Source organism: Diuraphis noxia, unplaced genomic scaffold (assembly GCF_037042655.1).
Source record: "Diuraphis noxia isolate RWA-SAM2 unplaced genomic scaffold, SU_Dnox_SAM2 contig0001, whole genome shotgun sequence".
Lineage (NCBI taxonomy): Eukaryota > Metazoa > Arthropoda > Insecta > Hemiptera > Aphididae > Diuraphis > Diuraphis noxia.
Window position 1 is genome coordinate 35,111,038 of NW_028301711.1, and position 22,333 is coordinate 35,133,370.

At 27.3% G+C, this 22,333-nt stretch overlaps 2 protein-coding genes across 3 annotated transcripts; one reads left to right on the top strand and one right to left on the bottom strand.

The window, feature by feature from the left end:
• The first annotated feature begins 2,544 nt into the window (after positions 1-2,544).
• Positions 2,545-19,980, top strand: drosha (ribonuclease 3 drosha). Of its 2 annotated transcripts, none has more exons than XM_015516594.2 (3): positions 2,545-2,704; positions 2,775-3,033; positions 14,741-19,980. In XM_015516594.2, the coding sequence occupies exon 3, from the start codon at positions 14,825-14,827 to the stop codon at positions 18,647-18,649; it is 3,825 nt and encodes a 1,274-aa protein (XP_015372080.2). In that variant the 5' UTR covers positions 2,545-2,704; positions 2,775-3,033; positions 14,741-14,824; the 3' UTR covers positions 18,650-19,980. The 2 variants fall into 2 exon arrangements, with proteins under 2 accessions (XP_015372080.2, XP_015372082.2); XM_015516596.2 differs by having other exon boundaries at positions 2,775-3,027.
• On the bottom strand, positions 6,989-10,748 carry LOC149060603 (uncharacterized). Its single transcript, XM_089229780.1, has 4 exons — positions 10,476-10,748; positions 9,022-10,388; positions 8,662-8,820; positions 6,989-7,144 (listed from the first exon to the last, which is right to left on the bottom strand). Exons 2-4 carry the CDS (start codon positions 9,181-9,183, stop codon positions 6,989-6,991), a joined length of 477 nt encoding a protein of 158 aa, XP_089085906.1. The 5' UTR covers positions 9,184-10,388; positions 10,476-10,748.
• Positions 19,981-22,333: the final 2,353 nt, after the last annotated feature.

A 22,333-nucleotide genomic window follows, 5' to 3' on the forward strand; every position in this document is an offset into this window, starting at 1 on the left:
CCTAACCTAACTATATATAAGATATAACCTATCAGACTATTTACGACTAATTCAATGGCACTATATTTATACTTTAATAACGATCTTAATGATGATTGTTTTGATGATATAATTGGAAACCATTTAACAAATTAAAAATGTTTATTGTTTTTAAAGTGTTTCATATTTTCTTTTGAATGATATTATATACAGCTTTGATTTTGTATTTTAAAGCAGTAACTATATTTTTTAAATACTTTGATTTCGAGTATTTTGATGATGTATTGAAAAAAAAATGTTGGATGAATTGCTTATAAGTTATAATTATGGTTAGATTTTAAATTTAAATTTCTTAAAAATTATCCGAAAATTTCCTGAAAAAAAATAATGTCAACCACAATAATGTTCTTAAAATATGACCAAAAATTGTTTTAATATTGTTCTTGCAGAGCCAGTGGCGCGCCGGACACGAACTTTAGGAAGTTCAATTGAATTGCCTTAAAAATTGGTCAGGTCTCAGGTGATGAGTATATAATCAAAGCTGTAGGGCATTAACTAAATAAATTGTTAAAGTTAAGTTAGAACGTTGGTTTTTAAGTAACTTTCTAGCATAACTACTTAACTAGTTAGTATTAATTCATATAATAATACTTTGTAACTGAACCAATTTATTGTTTTAGACGATTTATAGTAGGTAAGTATAGCCGAAAAATATGTTAGTATTTAGCCTGTTCCTTTATAGTGATTATTATACCTATACCTTATATAATAATAAATGTCTATATATAATAGTAAGATTCAAAGCTCGTAATTGAATTGTAAGCTAATAACTAGAGCCCGGAATTATATTCTTTAAAAATAGCCAAGATAAGATGCTAATATTCTCTTAAAAAGTTGAAAATACTCTTCCAATACCTATTCATTAAAAATCATAATAAAATATGAAAAAAATTGCTTTTTGCTTGGAGCTAGCTATTTTTGTGTAGTAATTCCATTTTTTGTCGGGCATTGTAATCTTAGATAAGTCACATATCTTATAAACTACAGTGGATTGCAGCACATTACTACGCAGGGTATAACAATCGTATATACGATGGACGATGGTATATAAATGTATAGTATATTTTCAATATCATATCATTATCACTATTATCGGACATAATATAATTTATATTATTTACATCACTGCAACCAAAAATATCGAACATCTATACAAATTAATCGATATATTCTCTAATATTCTTTATTATACGAAATATTCTTTTATCTTGAAATATTCTAAAATATGCAAAAAAAACTTTTGCCATTATTACACCTGTTTCATGATTCGTAAAGATTTCGAACCCCCGTCTGACTGCATAGACTCATAAAAAATATGCAAAAGAATATAATTCCGGGCTCTACTAATAACTAAAAAAAATTCAAATGTCCTTAATATAAAGTTATAAGGTGTCGGACACTATGAACTTGTAAAAATATTTCATAAATTCTGTAGTTTATAAAATATCACACGATTACAAACCAACTAGTTAGTGTCAGCCACTTAGCCATACGAAATTTTTGAAACAAAAAAACTAAATGATGAACGGAAGAAAAATCATTTTTAAATAAATAATGCATCATCTAAGCAATTAATTAGGAATGAGTAAAAGTAAAATAGAATCCTTTAGGCTTTAACCAATCTAAAATAAAATATTAAATAAGACAATATTTAGTCTAATGATGTGTTTCATTTACAGGAAATTTATTGATGTGAATATTATACATAATTTAAACGTTTAGGAGAGAAATTCTGAATTCAATTAAAAATTGTTCATTTTATCGTATTAAATATGCTATTATTAAGAGGGTATCACGGGGGGCTATATTTTGTCGGAACTGTATTTTGTCTGAAAGTGGTTTGTCGGAACCGTATTTCGTCAGAACCGTAGTTTGTCGGAAAAATAATTCATCGGAAAGTATTTTGTCAGAATCGCATTTTGTCGGAAAAATAATTCATCTGAAAATATTTTTTCGAAACCGTATGTTGTTGGAAAAATATTTTGTCGGAATATTTTTTTTCAGAAAAATTATTTAACCGAAAATATTATGTTGGAACCGTATTTCATCAGAACCGTATTTTGTCGGAAAAATAATTCATCGGAAAGTATTTTATCGGAATCGAATTTTATCAGAAAAAACTTCAGTGTTTTCTAAAATAAAGAGTGTCTAACAATAAATGGTTCACTCTGTATAAAAAATATATTACTGAGCTTTCTCCCTTTAAACGATTCGTTTTTTGAGTAAACCATACAGCTATATATATACGAGTATAATGATCAATGATTGAATTATAAAATTGGTTTCTTTTAGAAAACCAAATCAAATTACCACCGAATAGTTTAATAATGAATTTTGAATAAAATATATAGGCCGTTGTCACTCGTCCAGTGACTACTAAATAATGCGCATTGCAGGAGTATAATAATAATGCGCTATATTGTGTCGTACAACACTGTACAGTCGTATGTTAGGAACGAGATCAAAGGTAGTTCAAAACGAGTACCTCGGTACCCGTCGGAAGTATATCTATGGTCGGAAGTTGGTACACAGTTACTATACACAAACACATTTTCATTTTTATACTAATTTACGATACCCGCCGATACCATGAGTCCATGATCAACAAAATATTTACAATTTGTCAAGGCGACGAGGCCCGAATGCCCGATGTTTACGTCTTAACGTGAGAATCAACAAATAATTTGTAGATTTATGCATTAATTATCTTTTTATTTTTTGCTGCTATCGAGTAGTCGAGACGAGTGCAGCTCACCGCCCTGGCCTTTGGTCGAAAGTTCACATCTAATTAACTGATATCACAATTTGGTGTGGCGATAATGCGATTTACGTACTAACGTTAATCAAGTACTGTCATCTCTCGACATCCGATTTCAACATTAATATCGTTCGATAATAATCATTGAGGATCATCTACGGTCAACCGCCTACGGGATGCGTTTAACTATGATTCTTTTGTGAAAAATACATCAATATCGGAAGAAGATGGTGAGTGTAAGTATTTTCACAATGATTCACATGTACAAAGCTATCCATGAGGATTTACCAATTTGAACTGGTGTATAGGGTAATATATATTCCAATACTCCACCGTTTTAAATTAATAAGTCTTCATGAAGACAGTGTACAATGTATATTCACTAACTCTTAGTATGATAAGTTTTAATTAAGGTTAGGTATTATATTATACTATACATTATACCTACATTCATCTAAAAAATGTTAATTTCCATAATAATTTGTTAAATATTGGAATTGGATATGACAATATTTAAATTGTTTGAAATACCTATGCATTTTATTGATGTATTTTTTTCTAATGTAAAATTCTATTTAGGTTTGATCTGATATATCTAAATACATTTAGTTTTGTTATGATTTTTGTCAGTGGCATTATGAACAGGTTTCAAACGAGCAGCTGTTACTCCAAATTTTTAGTAGGTGTGTATATTATATTCATCATATCAAGCACTTAATTAAAATAATAATTAGCAACAGAATAATCTGAATATTCGGAGACATTTTTTGGATTGTCTTACACGATACTTTTCAAACTAAAAATCTGTTTCTAGTACTCCATATTGTAACCATAACATTTTTTGAAGCGATTCTTAAGTTTTTAATAAATATTTAAATTTGTTGACGTATTTTTGATCTATTTCTCATATGATTAAAAATATTGGTTTCATTGAAATATAAACATAATAGGTACCTACTACCATTGATTATAGAATAGACAGATAGACCATGCTATAGGGATTTTTGACAACTACAATTTTAATTATGATAGCTGCCGATAGGTAGCGTTGTATGAATTAATTTTATATTATTACTACTGACGGCGAATAACATAGTCCTAGACCGGTTTGAGGCAGTGACAGAAAAAGCGATAAGCCTATTAATGACTTTATCATGGATAAACCTATATTTATTATTTTCTGAGCATTGCGCATTTGCGCTATGATTGCCTTTATCGCTATATAGTATATTTACAAAATTGTTAATTTTTATGTCGAATTTTACTACATAAAGCAATAATTAAGTAATTTCATTACGAAAGATCAATTTTGTTTGGATGTTTGGAATGTTACGATTCAGTAAAATCTGCTTTGGGCGGAAATATTTAATTGAACATTACATACTATAGTAGATTTACCAAGTTTTAAAAATAAAGCAAATCTTTAACCATATTGTAATTTTTAATTTTATTGTATTTTCATACTTTATAAAATACATTGTTTTGCATTTTTGTGTTCAAATTTTAAAATGAATAAAAACTCAACAACAACATAAATTATATACATAATTAAATTATTAATATAATTTATAAATAAAATAATAGTTGTGTTTTGTTATTATAAGTACATACTGAATGTGTTAAGTTTAGAAACCAACTATAAGTCTATATAATATTATGAAAAACGATTCTGAGTGAAGATATACCAAGATTGCTAAACTAGATTAGAAATAAAATACTAGGTGGTTTAAAAAATAAAAAATTTTCTTTATTATTAAAAAAACACAAAATAAGGGTAAAATACATTTATACATTTATATTGAAGCATAATTATTAGAATAAAAGTAAATTGTGATGTTTGTTGGTTCTGAAAAGAACCGTTTAATAAAATTGAAACAAATAGTCTTAAAAAAGACTATTTAAAAATTTATGCTAAGTCCTGAAAAGAACTGTTTAATATAATAAAAATCAACGCTTAGTCCTGAAAAGAACTGTTTAATATAATAAAAATCAACGCTTAGTCCTGAAAAGAACTGTTTAATGTAGTTGATGTGAACTGTCCTAACAAATACAGTTTAATGTAATTGGTGCAAATAGTCCTGAAAAGAACTATTTAATGTAGTTGATGTGAATTGTCCTAAAAAGGACAGTTAAGACTGCTTCTATATTGTTTTATGCAAATAGGTACAAGGTCAGAACAAGAAAAAATGTATTTAATTTATATATGGTTTAATATTTTTAATTTAGAAAGTTTTGCTAATTTTGAGGTAGTTGAAAATAATTTTGTTTTATTAAATATTTTACAAATTAAAAGTTGTTCAATTATGTACATTTTATGATTTATGCAGTTTGTCAATGATTCATCAAACCATTTTTTAATTGTATTATTATTTTTTAAGCGCTCAGTTAGTTGTAATTTTATTTTATTTTTATGCAAATAGTTTTTATAATTGGTTTCAAAAATATTTAAAATTTTATTTACTACATTATTTAAGCTATTTGATGGTGCTTTAAGTCCACTTTCATTATCAATTGAAGTATAATTTTTATTAAGAAGATGCAACTGATTTTTATCATTTATGTTTTTATCAACAAATGGTTCAAGTTGACATTGGTTACAATTAAATTTTTTCATACATTTATAGCCCAAATATCCTGCGAAATATGTTACAGAACAGTCTTCTAAAGTGTCATTATTATTACTATCAGTATTATTCGAGTCCTCGTCAGATGAGAAAAAACAGAGAGATAAATTAGAATTACATTCTGTGTCGGAATCAGATGATATCAGATATTTTATTTAGTGAACTAACTGGATCAATTATAATTGGATTATCATCTTCTTGGGTTTCCTCGCGATTTGTCGCTTTTGATGTACATAAAGAAAAAATACAATTACTTCTTATGGAAGTTTTGATTGTTCTAGGTGTTGGGTTTTTGTTATAACCACCATTTTGTCAAAAAATACTAAAGACTACAACATCCTGATTTAAACAAGTCATTAAAAATACAATATCATTAGATTTCTCTGCTTCAAAAAATTGCAATACACCTTTAATGGTCTGTGTAAGCCCTTTAAAACAGGGAGGTTGAGATAATTTTCCTTTTTTTAATTTTTGTAAATTTGTGAAGTATTGTGAAGCTTCTATTAAAAATTTTTTTACAGTACCTAGATCAGTTAATGCACAGAGGTATGGATTATGGCTATATAAAGATTTACTATTTAGACAATCAAATAAATGATTAATAAACTCAATAAAATCTGCAGTATTTGATGAAGTGTTACTTTGAAGTTGTCCTGTTTGTAAACAAGTTCGGATTGCTGCGGCCATGGAATTGCTTAATAATTGTACTGCTAATTTAACACGCATTTTTTGAAAAGAATTAGGGTAATATGTGCATCTGTTATTTTGATGAGGGACTTACTTATATGATTTTGTTTGTTCAACTCATATGTTTTTTTTTATCATCAAATGAGATTATTTTATTATCTTTTATATAACAGGCATTAATTAAATTATTTCTAATACTTTTAAGTAAATGAGGAACATCAAACAAAGAAAAAATTTTATTGTTGTTGATAAAAAAAAATGGATTATCTTCTGAAATATTTAATGATTTTAAAGTGCTTTGGTTGTTTGTGCCTTGATCGCAAACTATAATTTTGGGACACAACCCAACCTCAAATAACTTTTGTACAGGGGCGGATTGGGAAAACATTTTGGTGCGGGAAAAGTGTAAATAAACCAGCGCACAGTCTTTGTCAATGATGTTATGTTACGGCCAAGTTCAAGAAATTTTTAGGTTTCAACCACCAAAATTTGTTTATTTTCATAAAATAACCAATTTACTATAATAGGTATATAATAGATATCGTATTATACATAAAAAATTGTGGCAAAATGTTTTTATATTTGACTCTCTTTCTTTTGAATTAAGTTCAGCCTCAAGATCACCATTAGATATTTCTAGAAATTCAGAACTCCGTCTAAAATTGTTCTTATTTTATATTTTAAAATCTGAATCAGTTGTTTTTTAATTTATACTATTTAGAACAATTTTTTTTCATAAAAAATATAACTCAAGTAAGTGTTAAAGTATATATTCAAGCAAGTAGTTAATACAGTTTTAGTTCAGTTTATTTTTTTTTTTAAGTTATGATTGATGAACATCTCATACTTGGTTAGTCTATTACAAAATTACTAAAATTACTTAATAAGACAGCTCTCTTTCATCATTGTTTATGTTGAAAAGTGTATCTTTTTCTATGGACATAATCATAAAAGCTTCAAGTTTGCTTTCATTTAAAGTACTTCGAAGTCTATTCTTTAAATACTTTAATATAGAAAACGATCTTTCACAAGCAACCTAAAAAGACATGCAAATAATTGTAACTAAATATTAATAACTAAGCATCGACTAATAATAACATTTATTATTATTGTTAATATTATATTTTATGGTTCAAATTAATTTTTTTTTTTTTTTTTAGTATATTTTGTTTTATTATACAATCTGTAAATATATTTTTACAATGAGTATAAGTGTTGATAAGAAATAGAATAAAAAAAAATAAAAATAAAAATAAAATAAAATAAAATAAAAGGGACTGATGACGAGTGAAGAATCCATCCAGCGATGGAACTTCTTGAGATTGTGGATGGGTTTTATTCAGTCAGGAGATCCCGACACCATTTGCGTTTTAAACGTCTTCCAGGGTCACCTGGGATTCTGGGAGTAAATAAGTTTGAGATTAGAGGATTGCGGTGGTTGAAGAGATTTGAATGGAATCGTTTATACAGAGTTTTGGCTACATGTTGTACTGTTGGAATAGAGAGGTCATTATGGAGTGTATCATTTGATACATAGAAGGGTGCTTTGGTAATTTGTCGAAGGCATTTTGATTGAAATGTTTGAATTCTCTTTATATTCGATGGTTTGGCCGAACCCCAGAGTTGTATACCATATGACCATATGGGTTTTAGTAGTAGTTTGTATAGAAGTACTTTGTTGCTAAGATTGATGTGTTTAGATGTTAGAAGGAAACGTAGTTGACGGGATCGGTTATTCAGTGCGATACGTTTGGTGTGGATGTGATGGGCCCAGGTTAGTCGACGTCAAATTAATTAAGAAACGAATGTTTCTCCTAATGTTAATGATTTTGGCTTTTTAAAATAGTTGAAGTCAGTAGAAGTATTAGCTGAAGCTGAACCAAAATCAAGTTCTACAACGGTATTATTAATTTTATTTACATCCTGTAAATTAAGCATTAAAAAAATTAAGCCTTAAGCATTAAGAATATAAGTAATAAGCATCATATAATTGTATTTACAATCAACCAAAATATATTTCCATCAATTTACTAAGTAAAAATTTTAATAGTAAAATAATGGTCTAAAGTAATAGTTTTTAACTTTTGACATAAATACAAGTACAATAGGTATGTACTTACTGTTGAGTTACTATTACATACCTACAATTCAGTGTCTAAGATACAACATTGTTAATATTTTGATTTATAAATAATATAATGACAAATTTGAACTTATAAAAAAACAATTTTAAATAAATGAACATTGCCACTTCTACTTTTTGCAATAGGTATCAAAACAGATATTTTTAGAGATATTTAAAGATATTAATAGTTAATGTATAAAGTAAGTACTAGGTTAACTCATGTCATTGAACATAGTTTTTCTTTTAATCAATATGTCTTACTCAAAACAAAATATGTTTAATTCAATTGTTAGATGCTTAATTACTTACTTAACTAACTACTTTGCGCTATTTATTAATTGTATACAAATAAATAATTTAATGGCTAGCAATATACCTAATTAGTTGATAGGTATATTAAAAAGCAAACAAATTGTACTAAAGCTTACTAGTTGATAGGAAGATTCTAAAGAAGAAGTTTCAGGAGAATCATAAGCAGAACTATCTTCATAGTTTTTTAAAGCGTTATAAGTTGGTTTTTTAGCAAGTATAGTTGTATCACTTGTATCATTACTATCATCAACACCTTCCACATTTTCTAGAATGGTCTAAAATAAATAATAGTTGGTATTTAATTGAATTCGATTTTGACTTAAAAAATAATAATTTGTTAATTTAATCATAAATCAATTGACAGGTACAGCACTACCTGTTATATGTAATTATACAGTATTTTTATTTCATAAAGTTATATTGTTTTATACATTTTACAAAAAGTTATTATTATTAAATTTACTATCTCTTTATACCTTATTGTTAGCAATGGCAAAAACATCGATAATCGATTTGCATTTTTTTGCTGATTCATGGAGTTGCTGCTTTTTCTTGTCTCTACTTCTTTCTGCACCACCTTTCCTTTTAGAAGCAGGAATTCTGTCACTCATACTGTTCAACTGTTGTCTGTCACACATATTATTTTCAAAAAACTCAAACTAATATTAGAACACCTGAACAGTAAAACACGCAAGTGCGTCGTCGGCGAGTTGAGAAACGTGGGAGATAACGTCGGCCTACGGTCCAGACGTCCAGTCCATCGGGAAAACTCCCGAATTCCCGGTGGGCCAATCCGCCCTTGCTTTTGTAAAACATCAATTATTAAATTTTTTAAAATTGTTTTGTTAACTCCAGAATGAACAAGAAAATATGCAATTGGAAATTTCCATGTAGAGTAAATACCACGTGCCATTAATACTAAAACACAGTTAGCACTTTTATTGGTCCTCCCATAATGACCTAAATCTTCAAAACCTTCAATAAAATCAAATTCTTTGGAATATTCTATAAATTCTTTTATATACATTTCATCAAAACAAACAGTGCAAGCTTTTTCTTTATAATCAGATGACTCAATTTTTTTTTTGTATATGACTGAAAAATAATTTACTAAAACCTGGTAAGAATTTTGATTGACCAATCCAACGACGAATAGTTGATGGCCCAGGTATATTAACTTTTTGTGAACGTAAAAATTTATATGCTGTTGGTGATTTATAATATAAGTTTAAAGCTAAATTTTTTTCATTTAATGTCCACAGACGACTCCTATCTTTTAATTGCATCGTTACCATTGCCTTAGAATTAATTGATGGAAAGTTATGCATATTTATTGAATTCTTAGCATTATTATGTGTTTTAAAAGTATTAACTCTTTTTTTTAATTTTGAAATTTGAGTTATTTTATTATGAATTAATTTGTTTTTTAGTTTTAATTTTAGTTTTAAATTGATTTTTCTAGGTGTATCTATTTCTATCAAATCAGATTTTCTTTTTAAATTTGGGCTAGGCATGTCTATGATATTTGTTATTTTAATTTTTTGAGGTGTAGAAAAAGTTGAAGGGGGGCTCGGAAAAACTAACTCTACCATGTCTGGTTTTGAGTGTGTATATGTTTTAGTTGGGGTTGACATTATATTATACTCCTGCTGAGATTCATTATTTTGGTTAATGCCTGATGATGTAGATGGCTGTGTTTTAGATTGATAATTATAGGGAATAGCAGTATCTATCAAACGATTTTGAGTAAAATTTTGTACAAAGCTTTCGGGTGGGAAATGTTCTTGACAAATGTACCTATTGTGGAGTTTATCTGGATCAACAGAAAACAAACTTGTGTTTCCTGTGTAGATATAAAAAATATGTGTAAAAAAAATTATAAATATTCGCAATGGTACAGAAAAATTTAAATTTAAAATTAATTACTCACCTGAATGTATTATCCATACTTCTTTTCTATCATCTTTTGGAAAACGATACATTTTTAAATTTGGAAACATTTTCTTTGATTTTCCACAATTTAAATATTGGCACTTGTTTCCACTTTTCCAGATATGTTTAAGAATTTTTAATTGTAAATGCAAATGCAACTTAAAACTCAAAAAACAAGAAAATCCGTAAGGCGGTTGCTCCACAATGAACAAGATAGTAATAAATCATAGAAAAGTAATAAATGATAATATAATAAAATTATTATTTCCAATCATTTCAGTATATTATCTTCAGTTTCTTATTATTACTCTATTTTTAGATCGGCACTTCGCGATAAGCCACCTCTTCCCTTCCCTGCATATCCATGGCAAACATCTATGATGGGGGTACCACCTCCTTGTATCCCAACTACACTAGCGCTCCATAGTGGTTGCATCCTACGCATGGTCACCAAATATTAACTTTGCATGGGCTATCTGTCTATTCTGTAATCAATGATACTACTTAATATAGATTATTTTTGTTTTGATCTATACAGGTGTCCCACAGAGATCTGACATTCTGACAAATGCAATAACTTTTGTTTTAATCAATATTTAAAAAAAAATTATTTTAAATATAATCCATAGACACTTGCGCTACATTTTTAGAATACATTTTTTATTTTTTAATACTGAAAATAAAAACTTAAAAAACTTAAAAATTGATACAATTTTTTTCGAAATATTCAATATAGCCAATTTGCAAATTTGATTTTCAGAAAAATGTATATGGTAAAAACACTTATTTAAATCAAAAGGCTGATTTTTTACAATTTTTTGAAATATCAATATTTTTGTTAGGTAAATTATAGTAATTTATAGTTTATACCTACATCACATATTATTAAAATAAATACAATAAAAAAAATAATTAGATTTTAACATGCACTTATTTAAAAATTTTCTTATAAAATATTTAAAAAAAACTTTATTATTATTTGAAATTACAAGGTTTTTATCATAAACTAGATCGTAATTTACTTAACGAAAATATTGATATTTAAAAAAATTGTAAAAAATCAGCCATTTGACTTAAATAAGTGTTTTTACCATATAAATTTTTCTAAAACTCAGATTTACAAATTTCTATATTGAATATTTCGAAAAAAATTTTATCAATTTTAAGTTTTTTTTTTCAGTATTAAAAAATAAAAATAAAAAATGTAGCGCTAGTGTCTATAAATTATATTTAAAAGAAATTTTTTTAAAATATTGATTAGAACAAAAAATATTTCATTTGTCAGAATGTCAGATCTCTGTGGGACACCCTGTATAGTATCAGATAATTTCCTATCACCACCTTTGATCATTAAATTAAAAAGTACTAAAGAAGTTCTGATTGTACAGTGTAATGTAATGTAATTTATTTTATTTTATTTTTTTCATATTTATACCTAATAACAAACGAATGAATATAATATAAATACAATTAGTCATGTAAAATACGTTTTGTATATATTCAGGGCATTTAAATTTGAGATCTAATAATAGGTATACATTTTTTTTACGTGTTTGATAAAATATTGGGTGGGTAGGTAGACTAAAGTCTTTCCTGCTTGTGCTAAAATAGCTTACCTATCCACTGTTTGTGGTTTACCTCTTGAATACAATATATAGGGGCACTCTATAGTTTTGTGGTCCATCTTAGACATATTAAAATAAAAATTTAATTTTTTGGAGTTATTTTGGTACTTTTTTGTTATTGCCCCGTAAAAAATGTATCCCCCCACCAGTGTTAAATAAAAAAATACAATAAAAGTATAAAATTCAAATTTTAAAAATGTAATATAATTATAAATTTAAAAAAAATATGTTAAATTACAAAGGAGGCCAGAACTCTGAAATATCTTTAAAAATAGCTTGAAATGATCTTGTTTCCCGAGACGTGTTCTCCACATCAATTCCTATTAATTCCACATGCTTTTTATTTCCCCACTTTGCATAACCCCATAACCTCTCGATATTTTGGGTGTGTTCCCCTGTGTACGGATCAACAAAATTATAGGTGTGGTTAACGGTATTATGTATGAATCCCGCTTGCTGCAAATTATTATAGGCTTTCTAACAATCTTACATAATTATTTTTTTATTTAACACTGGCGGGGCGACAACAAACAAGTATCATTATTTTACCAGTATTTAATTATTATCAAACAAGAAATTAATCTAAATAGTATGAAGTATTTAATATTTTTATCGACACTTAATTATTTTACTAGGCATTGTCATAGACATTTTAAATGCACATTATTATATGTATACATTAATGTTAATTACTAATTAGTGACTATACTTATTAGCCAACGAGCTACTAGAATATTATATAAAATTATATTGGTGTTATCATATTTTCTAAGAGTAGGTATGTCTACTTATTATCAATTATATTGATTTTTTTATTTTGATATAGCCTTATATCTTGGTATAGGTCATTATTAACTTATAAATATATATTATATAATATTTTTGATTCTCTATTGTACAATTTTTTTTCACTTTTACTGTAATTAATTAATATGTTATATTACAATCATTATAATTTGTATGTATTAAAATGATACTTTATTTTTTGCCCTGTTTTGGTTTGTACAGTATCAAAATTATACAATTTCTGTGGCAATGCAAACCATTGATCAATTAATATTGAAAATATGTTATTATTTCCAATGTTGACTGCTTCTTATTATCTCATTAAACAATTTACAATATCTGTCCCAGTTACTTTCTATCAGTCAGAACTTACAATTATTACTTCTATATGATAGCATTTTGTAACATATTATTTGCAAGTCATTTATAACAATTTTGTATGAATTTAAGTTTTAACGAAGTATAAATTATCACTAATATTACATTTTTAAATACAGACAAACTTGTGTAATTTATCTTATATGTTAAATTCAATTAATCAAAAAATGAAACTGTATTATCATTATACTATGCACAGGCACATACTGACTGGGATGCTACAGCATCTCTTAGCCTAAAATAAATTTTATCTAAAATTTGATCTGATTTGTTTTTAAATTGTAATCTAATATTGTACAATTTTGTTTGAATGTTTATTGTAATTTATTACCTATTTAGTATTTACGATTTTTGCATATTTTCAATATTTTATTAAAACAAAATAAATTTTTTTAATATTTTACAAATCATCTACATAATATTTTAAATTTGCCCCAAACGTTTTTGTTATTTGCCCTTTAAATTATTTGGCACCCCGTGCCTTTTTTCGCTAGTCCGCACCTGGCTATGTATTCACATTGATAAAAATTTAAGTATCAAAACAAATAATGCAGAAACTTATTAGCTGTTTATAATTATTAATTAAGTAGTTTAATATTATCTATGAAGTTATACAAGCTCATACTACCTTTATACCTTATAGTATAAATATCTTTTTACCTCACTTTAATTCAATTTATATAGTAATATAAAAAGGCATTTTATCTATCTATTTTTTCAGTTTGTTAATTATGAGGTTAACTATAAATTCTCTGTTTACTACAATTTCAATAACATTATTATGAGGAGTTTTTTTTAATTAATTTTGTTTTGTTTTTAAGTACCTATTTTTATATAAAAAAATCAATAATGATTCAAATAATTTTCTATTGCAACACTTTAAGTTATGGTTGAATATAGGGTAGTTTTAATCTTTTAAATAGTTGGCTCCTTTGAAAAAATATCACCTTGTTTTGATCAATTAAAAATCAGACAAATTTGATATTTAAGATAGGCTTTAGAAACAATTGTGAAGTCATCATTTTTTGTTTATTTTCTAAATTTACAACTCAAAATAGAGGTTTCTATTCGGAAATTACAAGTTTATAGTAGTATCATACTTTTATAATGAATAGAAAAAAAATATGTGACATTTTTTAGCATTTTTGTAACTAAAAAATTCTAAATCTAAAAATTAATAAATTATAAATAAATTATCACATTATATAGGCTTCAAATGATACTCTGAAAGATGTGTATTAATCACAATTTATTTAATATGGAGTTTGATATAAATTATCAGAAATATTTTTCTTATTATTGCAATAATTAATAATAATAAATCACAAGTTATGGAATATTTTACTGTAAAATAAATTGATATTAGTTAATAAATTCAATTAATGAATTGAATGAAAAATGTCAAATAAAAACTAATTTTAATATTTATACTTTTATGAATAATTTTAATTTATTGTTATGACATTTTTTTCAGGCTCAATTGTTATGAAGAACCACAGTAAATTATTAGTATAATTTATATAGAAACACAACATCATCATATAATTATTTTATAACAATGGAAGGTTCATATCAGTCTTCATTTGATTACCAGCAAAACCAATCAATGACTTATACTAATCTCTATAATAATAATGGATATGATATGCAGCAAGTTAAAAACATTGATACAAATAATTATTATAATAGTACACATGTATCTACATCATTTGCTTATAACAATGTTAGTGGACATTTCAATACGGGGTACAATGTGATGCCTACAAATGTGCCGTATGTTAATGAATCTTTGATTCCATCATCAAGTCCCTTTACTACAAATTATAGCAATGGTAATTATGTACCTTCAACTTTGTATTCCTATACTAATGTACCTCAATCTCAACAACCACAGACATCAGAATACTTTGTTAATGAATCATTACCCGGTGTAACAAAAAAAATATTTACTAATGAATATATACAATCTTCATCAAATAGTTTAAGCTATAATGATAAATATACACCTAATATGCCCTTACATGTTAATCAATCAAGCACTTATAAAGCGCCAGTAAATAACCAGCAATATCTATCTAATCAACCATGTAATGATGAAAAAGAGTCAAAAAAAAAAGATGAATGGTTTGATTTAACTTCTAAATTTTTGAATAATGGTGTAAAAAGTACTAGTAGAAAACATTCATCAACATCAATCCATACTCAAAGTGTTTCAAAACATTCTCACCATTCTTCATCCCCGAAATCTCGTAATATTAGTAAGGATAAAAGTGATAGATATATGAAAACAAATGAAGAAATGTCAAGTGAAATGTCTGAAATGAAAAAATTATCTAATATGTCTATTGAACAAATAATTGATTATGAACAAAAAAAGTGGAGTAGATCAGCACCAACAGATGCATATTATAAAATACCGGACAGTGATTCAGAGGTTACATTTGGAAATAAGATTGCACTAGATACATGTGTTGAATTTGAAAACACCTTAGGAAAACGGGTTTCTAATATAAATGAAAAAAAACCAGTTCTTTGTAAACCTCGTAAAGTCAATGTTAATGTTCGTAAACATGTATGTTCAGGTAATGGTTCTAGTACATCTGATGAGGACGAAGATGACGAAAAAGAAAATTCCACTATTAAAGAACTGAATAGAAAATGTTCACATCCAGATAGACTTCACTCAGAATTGTGGTTTAATGAGATTGGAGAAATGAATGATGGTCCAATGTGTAAATGTAGTGTTAAATCTCAGAGATCTGGTATACGACATAATATTTATGTTGGAGAAGGTCCCTTTGAACCTTGTTTACCAAATTCCAATAATAGTGACAAGTTATTTCATTATAGAATTACTATTACTCCTCCAACAAACTTTTTATTGAAGTGCCCTACAGTTATTGAATATAATGAAAATAAGTATACCTTTGAAGGTTTCTCATTGCTATCACACTATCCTATTCCAATTTTACCTACATGTAAAGTTATTCGTTTCAACACTAATTATGCAATATTGTACATTGAAGAAAAGATTCCGGATAACTTTATAGTGAAAGAGTTGCAATTATTTTATGATTATTTGTTTAAAGATATTTTGGAATTGGTTGATTTAGACTTGCATGGTGTAGGTAATAAAAATGGATGTCCTCAATTTCATTTTATGCCTCGCTTTGTAAAAGATTTGTCTGGTAATGGCAAAGAAGTGCTTTCTATGAATGAAGTACTTAAGTATCTTTTAAAGAGCAACAAATTACTTTTTGAAGAGAGCTCTTTGTCTGCTTTAAAAAATATGCCTATGAATGAATGGCAAAATATAGTAGATGAATATAAAGGTATGATAGTTACAAACCCTAGGACTAAACCATTCTCAATACGTGTTGATCAGTTAGATAGAGATACTGTGAATGAGGCTAATGAAAAAAATGTAAATGATGGTTATCCAGTTTTAGTACATTTTGGTATTCGACCACCTCAACTAAGTTATGCCGGTAATCCAGATTATCAAAAAGGCTGGCGTGATTATGTGAAATTTAGACATCTTCTAGCAAATATGCCCAAACCATCATTTGAAGATAAAAGAAAACTGGAAATCAAAGAAAGAGCTTTACAAGAAATGAGATCCCATAATAAAATGAAACGTGGAGTGACTGCTGCAGTTTCTAGCAAAGGATTTTTTAAAACTGGACTCATGTGTGATATTGTTCAGCATGCTATGCTTTTACCAGTACTTGTATGTCATTTTAGATTTCATAAATCTTTAGAATACTTAGAAGATACTATAGAATATAAATTTAAGAACAAATATTTACTTCAGCTTGCATTAACTCACCCTTCATATAGAGAAAATTTTGGTACCAATCCCGATCACGCAAGAAATACTCTTACCAACTGTGGTATAAGACAACCTGAGTATGGAGATAGACGTATTCATTACATGAATACAAGAAAAAGAGGTATAAATACATTGATTAATATAATGTCACGGTTTGGTAAAAAATCAGAAATGGAATCAAATATAATGCACAATGAGCGTCTAGAATTTTTGGGAGATGCTGTCGTTGAATTTGTGTCTTCTATTCATTTATTTAATATGTTTCCAGACATTGAAGAAGGAGGATTAGCTACATTTCGAGCGGCTATTGTTCAAAATCAACATCTTGCTGTTTTGGCAAAGACTTTAAAGCTCGATGATTTTATGCTATATGCTCATGGCTCAGATTTGTGTCATGATTCTGAGCTGAAGCATGCAATGGCTAATTGTTTTGAAGCTTTGATGGGTGCACTATTTTTAGATGGAGGTATTGATGTAGCTGATCGTGTGTTTGGCAAAACATTTTATAAGAATTCACCAGAATATCTGGATATTTGGGAGAACTACCCAAGACATCCTCTGCAACAACAAGAACCTGAAGGTGATCGTAAATGGATTAAAAAATTACCATTACTTCAAAAACTTACAAGTTTTGAAGACTCTATTGGTATAAAATTTACCCATATAAGATTGTTAGCTAGAGCGTTTACTGACAGAAGTGTGGGCTTCACAAATTTAACACTTGGTTCAAATCAACGGCTTGAGTTTTTGGGAGATACTGTTCTACAATTAATAGCTTCAGACTATTTGTATAAATTTTTTCCAGAACATCACGAAGGTCATCTATCTCTCCTTCGTAGTTCTTTGGTAAACAATCGAACTCAATCTGTAGTATGCGACGATTTAGGCATGGTCAGTTATGCACTTTATGCAAATCCAAAAGCCGAATTAAAAACAAAAGATAGAGCTGATTTATTAGAAGCATTTCTTGGTGCTTTATACATTGACAAAGGGCTTACATTCTGCCAAGCATTCTGTAATGTATGTTTTTTCCCTCGTCTGCATGATTTCATTCTGAAACAAGACTGGAATGACCCAAAATCTAAACTACAGCAATGTTGTTTAACATTACGATCAGTTGATGGCGGTGAACCAGATATACCAGTATATAAAGTGATAGAATGTATGGGACCAACTAATGGTCGAAAATATACAGTAGCTGTCTATTTTAAAAGTGTGAGGTTGTCACAGGCAACTGGCCATAGTATACAACGAGCTGAAATGAATGCTGCTAATAGTGCGTTAGAAGTATCTAAAGATCTATTTCCACAGTTGGATCACCAAAGACGTGCTATATCAAGAAGCTTACGTCATCAGTGTTCTGATGGTCAAGCAAACATTGATGACATAATTAAGTTATTGGAATCCAATTCACCTAAAAATGAATCGAACATGAGTGATTTGGATTTGGCTAAAAGAAAACTCCATAGAAAACTATTAGCAGTATTGTGTACTAATAAAAATGCTATAGATAATTGTCCAGAACCGGAAAAAAAAAGGAGGAAAAAATAAAGAGAATTAGGTATTATTTTTTTCCAATATTTTTATGGCTTAACGTGAATGAATGATTATATCTTATGTTAATTTTAATAAAATATAATACAACTTTACCGTATTATTAAGTGAATTATTCTAGGCTTTACATTTATTTAAAATATTTTTGATTAACTTTATTTCAGTTCTATTTGGAGTAACAGAATTATATTTTTTAAATTTTGTTGCATAAGTTAAGTTTTACTTTAGTCTAAGGGGATTATTTTTATTACAACAAACTTCATCAATTTTACTATTAAGTTTAGAATAATTTGTCATCAAATTATTGAACTAGATATTAGAATAATATGTGAAAGTTTTTAAATGTGCCTTCTAATATAGTTTATACTGTACTGATAATAGACTGAATTAAAATTATTACCACAATGCTAATAGTTAAAATAATTTAATTAAAGTATGTAATAAAATCAATACAATTTAAAAAATTAAGTAAATTAACCTCTACATTATTAATAAATATAATGTTTGGTATTTATGATTTTATTTATTAAGTGCATCAAGGGTAAATTTAAAAGTTCTAAAAAAAATTATGTTTAAAACTTAGAACCATTCTAGAAATAACTAATTCTATAGTTTTATAATTCAGCATAATACTAATTTTGTAATATCATTCATATTGATATAAGTCAGGCTATTTTTTTTATGCATTATCTTTATGGCTAATAGAAAATAATACTGCACCTTGTATTTGTGTAATTTTTACTTAGTTTCCCACATACTAATGTTATAATGTTATTTGTCCAGCTTTAGTTTTATTATATATTTTAAATAATTGACTGAAATAATGTTTGGATATTTTTGTGTTGATTTTTTTTTTAAATGCATTTAGTTTAATAATTATTTATTTTATTAATATTACTGTTTACATTTTTCTTTATTATTTACAGTAGATATTTAAAAAATAAATTGAAAACATGTACTTATGTAATATTTTTATTTTTTTGTTATCCACATTTAATAATAATACAAAATGTATATATATATATATATAAATAAGAGTTATTTTGAAATTATCATTGTTCCACTAGAGTACTAGACTGATAAATGAAATTTTAAATACTTATATATTTACTTTTATGCCATAATGTTTACCACATCATATTTATTTTGTATTTTTTCATGATCGTGTAATAAATTGTAAGACCTTAACCTAACCTAACCTAACCATGTATTTTCAGACACCAGTACTATAAATATATAATATTTATTATATGATATATTTTGTTTAAAAAGTAAATAAATAAAATATTATATTTGTACAACTCAAAATATACAATATCACAATTTTATTTGAGTAATTTTTTTTTTTTTTTGGACCACTACTGGATATAAGTGGAGCTAGTATAGTATAGTATATATATATATATATATATATACTATATACTTTGCCTATATTCACTATAATATAAAATATTATTGAAACAACTATAGATAATCAGTAATCACCAATAAAAAGTCAATAAGTAAATAAAATTGTATAATTTATTTTTTACATAATATACATTATACCTACCATTATACAAAACTGTATGTGACATGTGTACTCACGGACTAAGATATCTTAGTCCGTGTATAAGTAGGTATCATACCTATGTGCCGGCTTGAGAATTTGCAAGGCCTGATGCAAAATATTTTTAAATATATTTAATAATATGAAAGGTTTCTATTCCTAAATGGCTATACACTTAAAATGGCTATTGGCGCATAGTTTGGTTAATACTAGGGCCCCCTAATAATGGTTTAAATAAAATTGTTTAATAAATGAATCACCCTAAACCTATTGGTTATTAATAATAACTTATTACCTAGTTTATCACTTACAAGTTATTAGTTTTCAATCCAACCAATTTTTATTAATAGTGTGTCACACCTTATAGGTCTAGATTATATATATATATATATATAATAATATACAATATGAATACAACTAAGGTAGGTAAAGGTATTTATTATAAAAAAATAAATAAGAGGACTTAGGAACGTGACGTCTAGGGCGGCGGACTTAGGTCAGCTCGCGAAAACATAACAAATCATTCTCTAATGGATATATTTCATGTGAGGGAGTAAGTGAGGTACTTCCCAGACTCCCATCTATTTCCAATCAAATAGCAATAATTGTAAGATTCCAAATGGTAGGTATGCGATATGCGCATATATCAGTGTCCACTTGCCACCAGGGATCAGATTGAAGTTTAAATATTTTTAACAAATAAACGATGATGCATGGGGGCTATGTGATGTGAAAACAGTACGGTCTCCATGTGGTAATGCACAAAGTAAAAAAGGTATTTATTAAATGTCCTTGCAAAAAAATTTAATTATTCTAATAGGTTCAATTGAATAATTGTCAATAAAAATCTATTTTAATTTTTAATATATTAAACAATGAAATAACATGAGTTATATATAATATATACAATAAACAATTTTAAACATGTGGTACCGAACTAACAGTCCAACATATCCTCACAGAATGCCGTCAATACACAGATGTACTCTCAGCTGAACATCCCAACCACTGTAGACGCAGCCCTCGGTCCAAATGCAGACTCTACACTCCAAATCTTGACTTTTTAAAGAAAATATGAATTGTACAATTTAATTTAAAATATTATATTTAAGATACTAGAAAAAAAAAAATGTAATCAACGTAATGTTTACGACTAATGGCCGTTGTCGCCGATGTCTTTTGATCAATAATAAAAATAAAATAAAATAAAAAAATAATTTTAATAATGTCACTGGTCTATTTTGAAATAATTAAAATGTAAAAATATTATAGGTCAGTGGTTCCCTAACCTAACTTAACCATGGTACTGGGCTGCGGACGCTGGTCAAGTGCATATGCCAATGGTCTGATTAGTCTGAAAATTTTAATTCAGGTCTATATTTGTTCTATCATCTTGTATGTATATATTTCATACCTGCATGCAGTGGCGGCGCTAGGCGTGGGCGGCGTGGGCCATTGCCCACGGCCTCACACCTCAAAGGGCCTCGCGTTCCATAGGGCTTTATAATTAACCATAGAGAAATATGACAGAAGTTAAAAAAATTTTTAAAAGGGCCTCTTTAAGTCCACTTCGCCCACATGTAACTTTTACCTCGCCACGCCACTGCCTGCATGTTATTGGTAAGTGGGCCACAATGTTTTTTTTTACATTATTGGTGGTCCGCACAGCTAAAAAGGTTGGGAACCGCTGTAATATGTAGTTAAATTGTTTTTGTTTTTATTATTATTAATTTTTGAAGTGCAAATTTTTGGGTCATAATCTAATGTTTCTGCTACTTCGTATTCAATTGAGAGCAATGACGCATTGTTAGTTAAAAAAGTCAATCTTGAAAAATTACATTGCAACTATGGTCTATGAATATAATTTTTAATGTCTTAAAAGCTGTTTCTGCACCTGTAGAATTTTAGAAAATCGTTCTTTGATAAATCATTAATTTAGGGTAAATATCTTATGTAGAAAAAACCTAATTTCAATAGTTAATAAAAATTAATCTGACTTTCCAGCAGAAACTTATTTATTAGAATTCATTAATAATTATATTGAAATATTTTCACATAACTTTTTTAACATATTTTAAATATTTAATTTATAATAATGATATACTAGATACACTTGAGTTGGTGTAGAGCTA

Bases quoted from the DNA above. Each gene is read 5' to 3' on its own strand.
- LOC149060603 (XM_089229780.1), bottom strand. From the start codon at position 9,183: ATGTGTGACAGACAACAGTTGAACAGTATGAGTGACAGAATTCCTGCT. The intron at 8,821-9,021 runs GTATAAAGAGAT...TATTTATTTTAG, and splicing joins TTGCCATTGCTAACAATAAG to ACCATTCTAGAAAATGTGGA. The intron at 7,145-8,661 runs GTAAGCTTTAGT...ATGTCTTTTTAG, and splicing joins TAGAATCTTCCTATCAACTA to GTTGCTTGTGAAAGATCGTT.
- drosha (XM_015516594.2), top strand. From the start codon at position 14,825: ATGGAAGGTTCATATCAGTCTTCATTTGATTACCAGCAAAACCAATCA.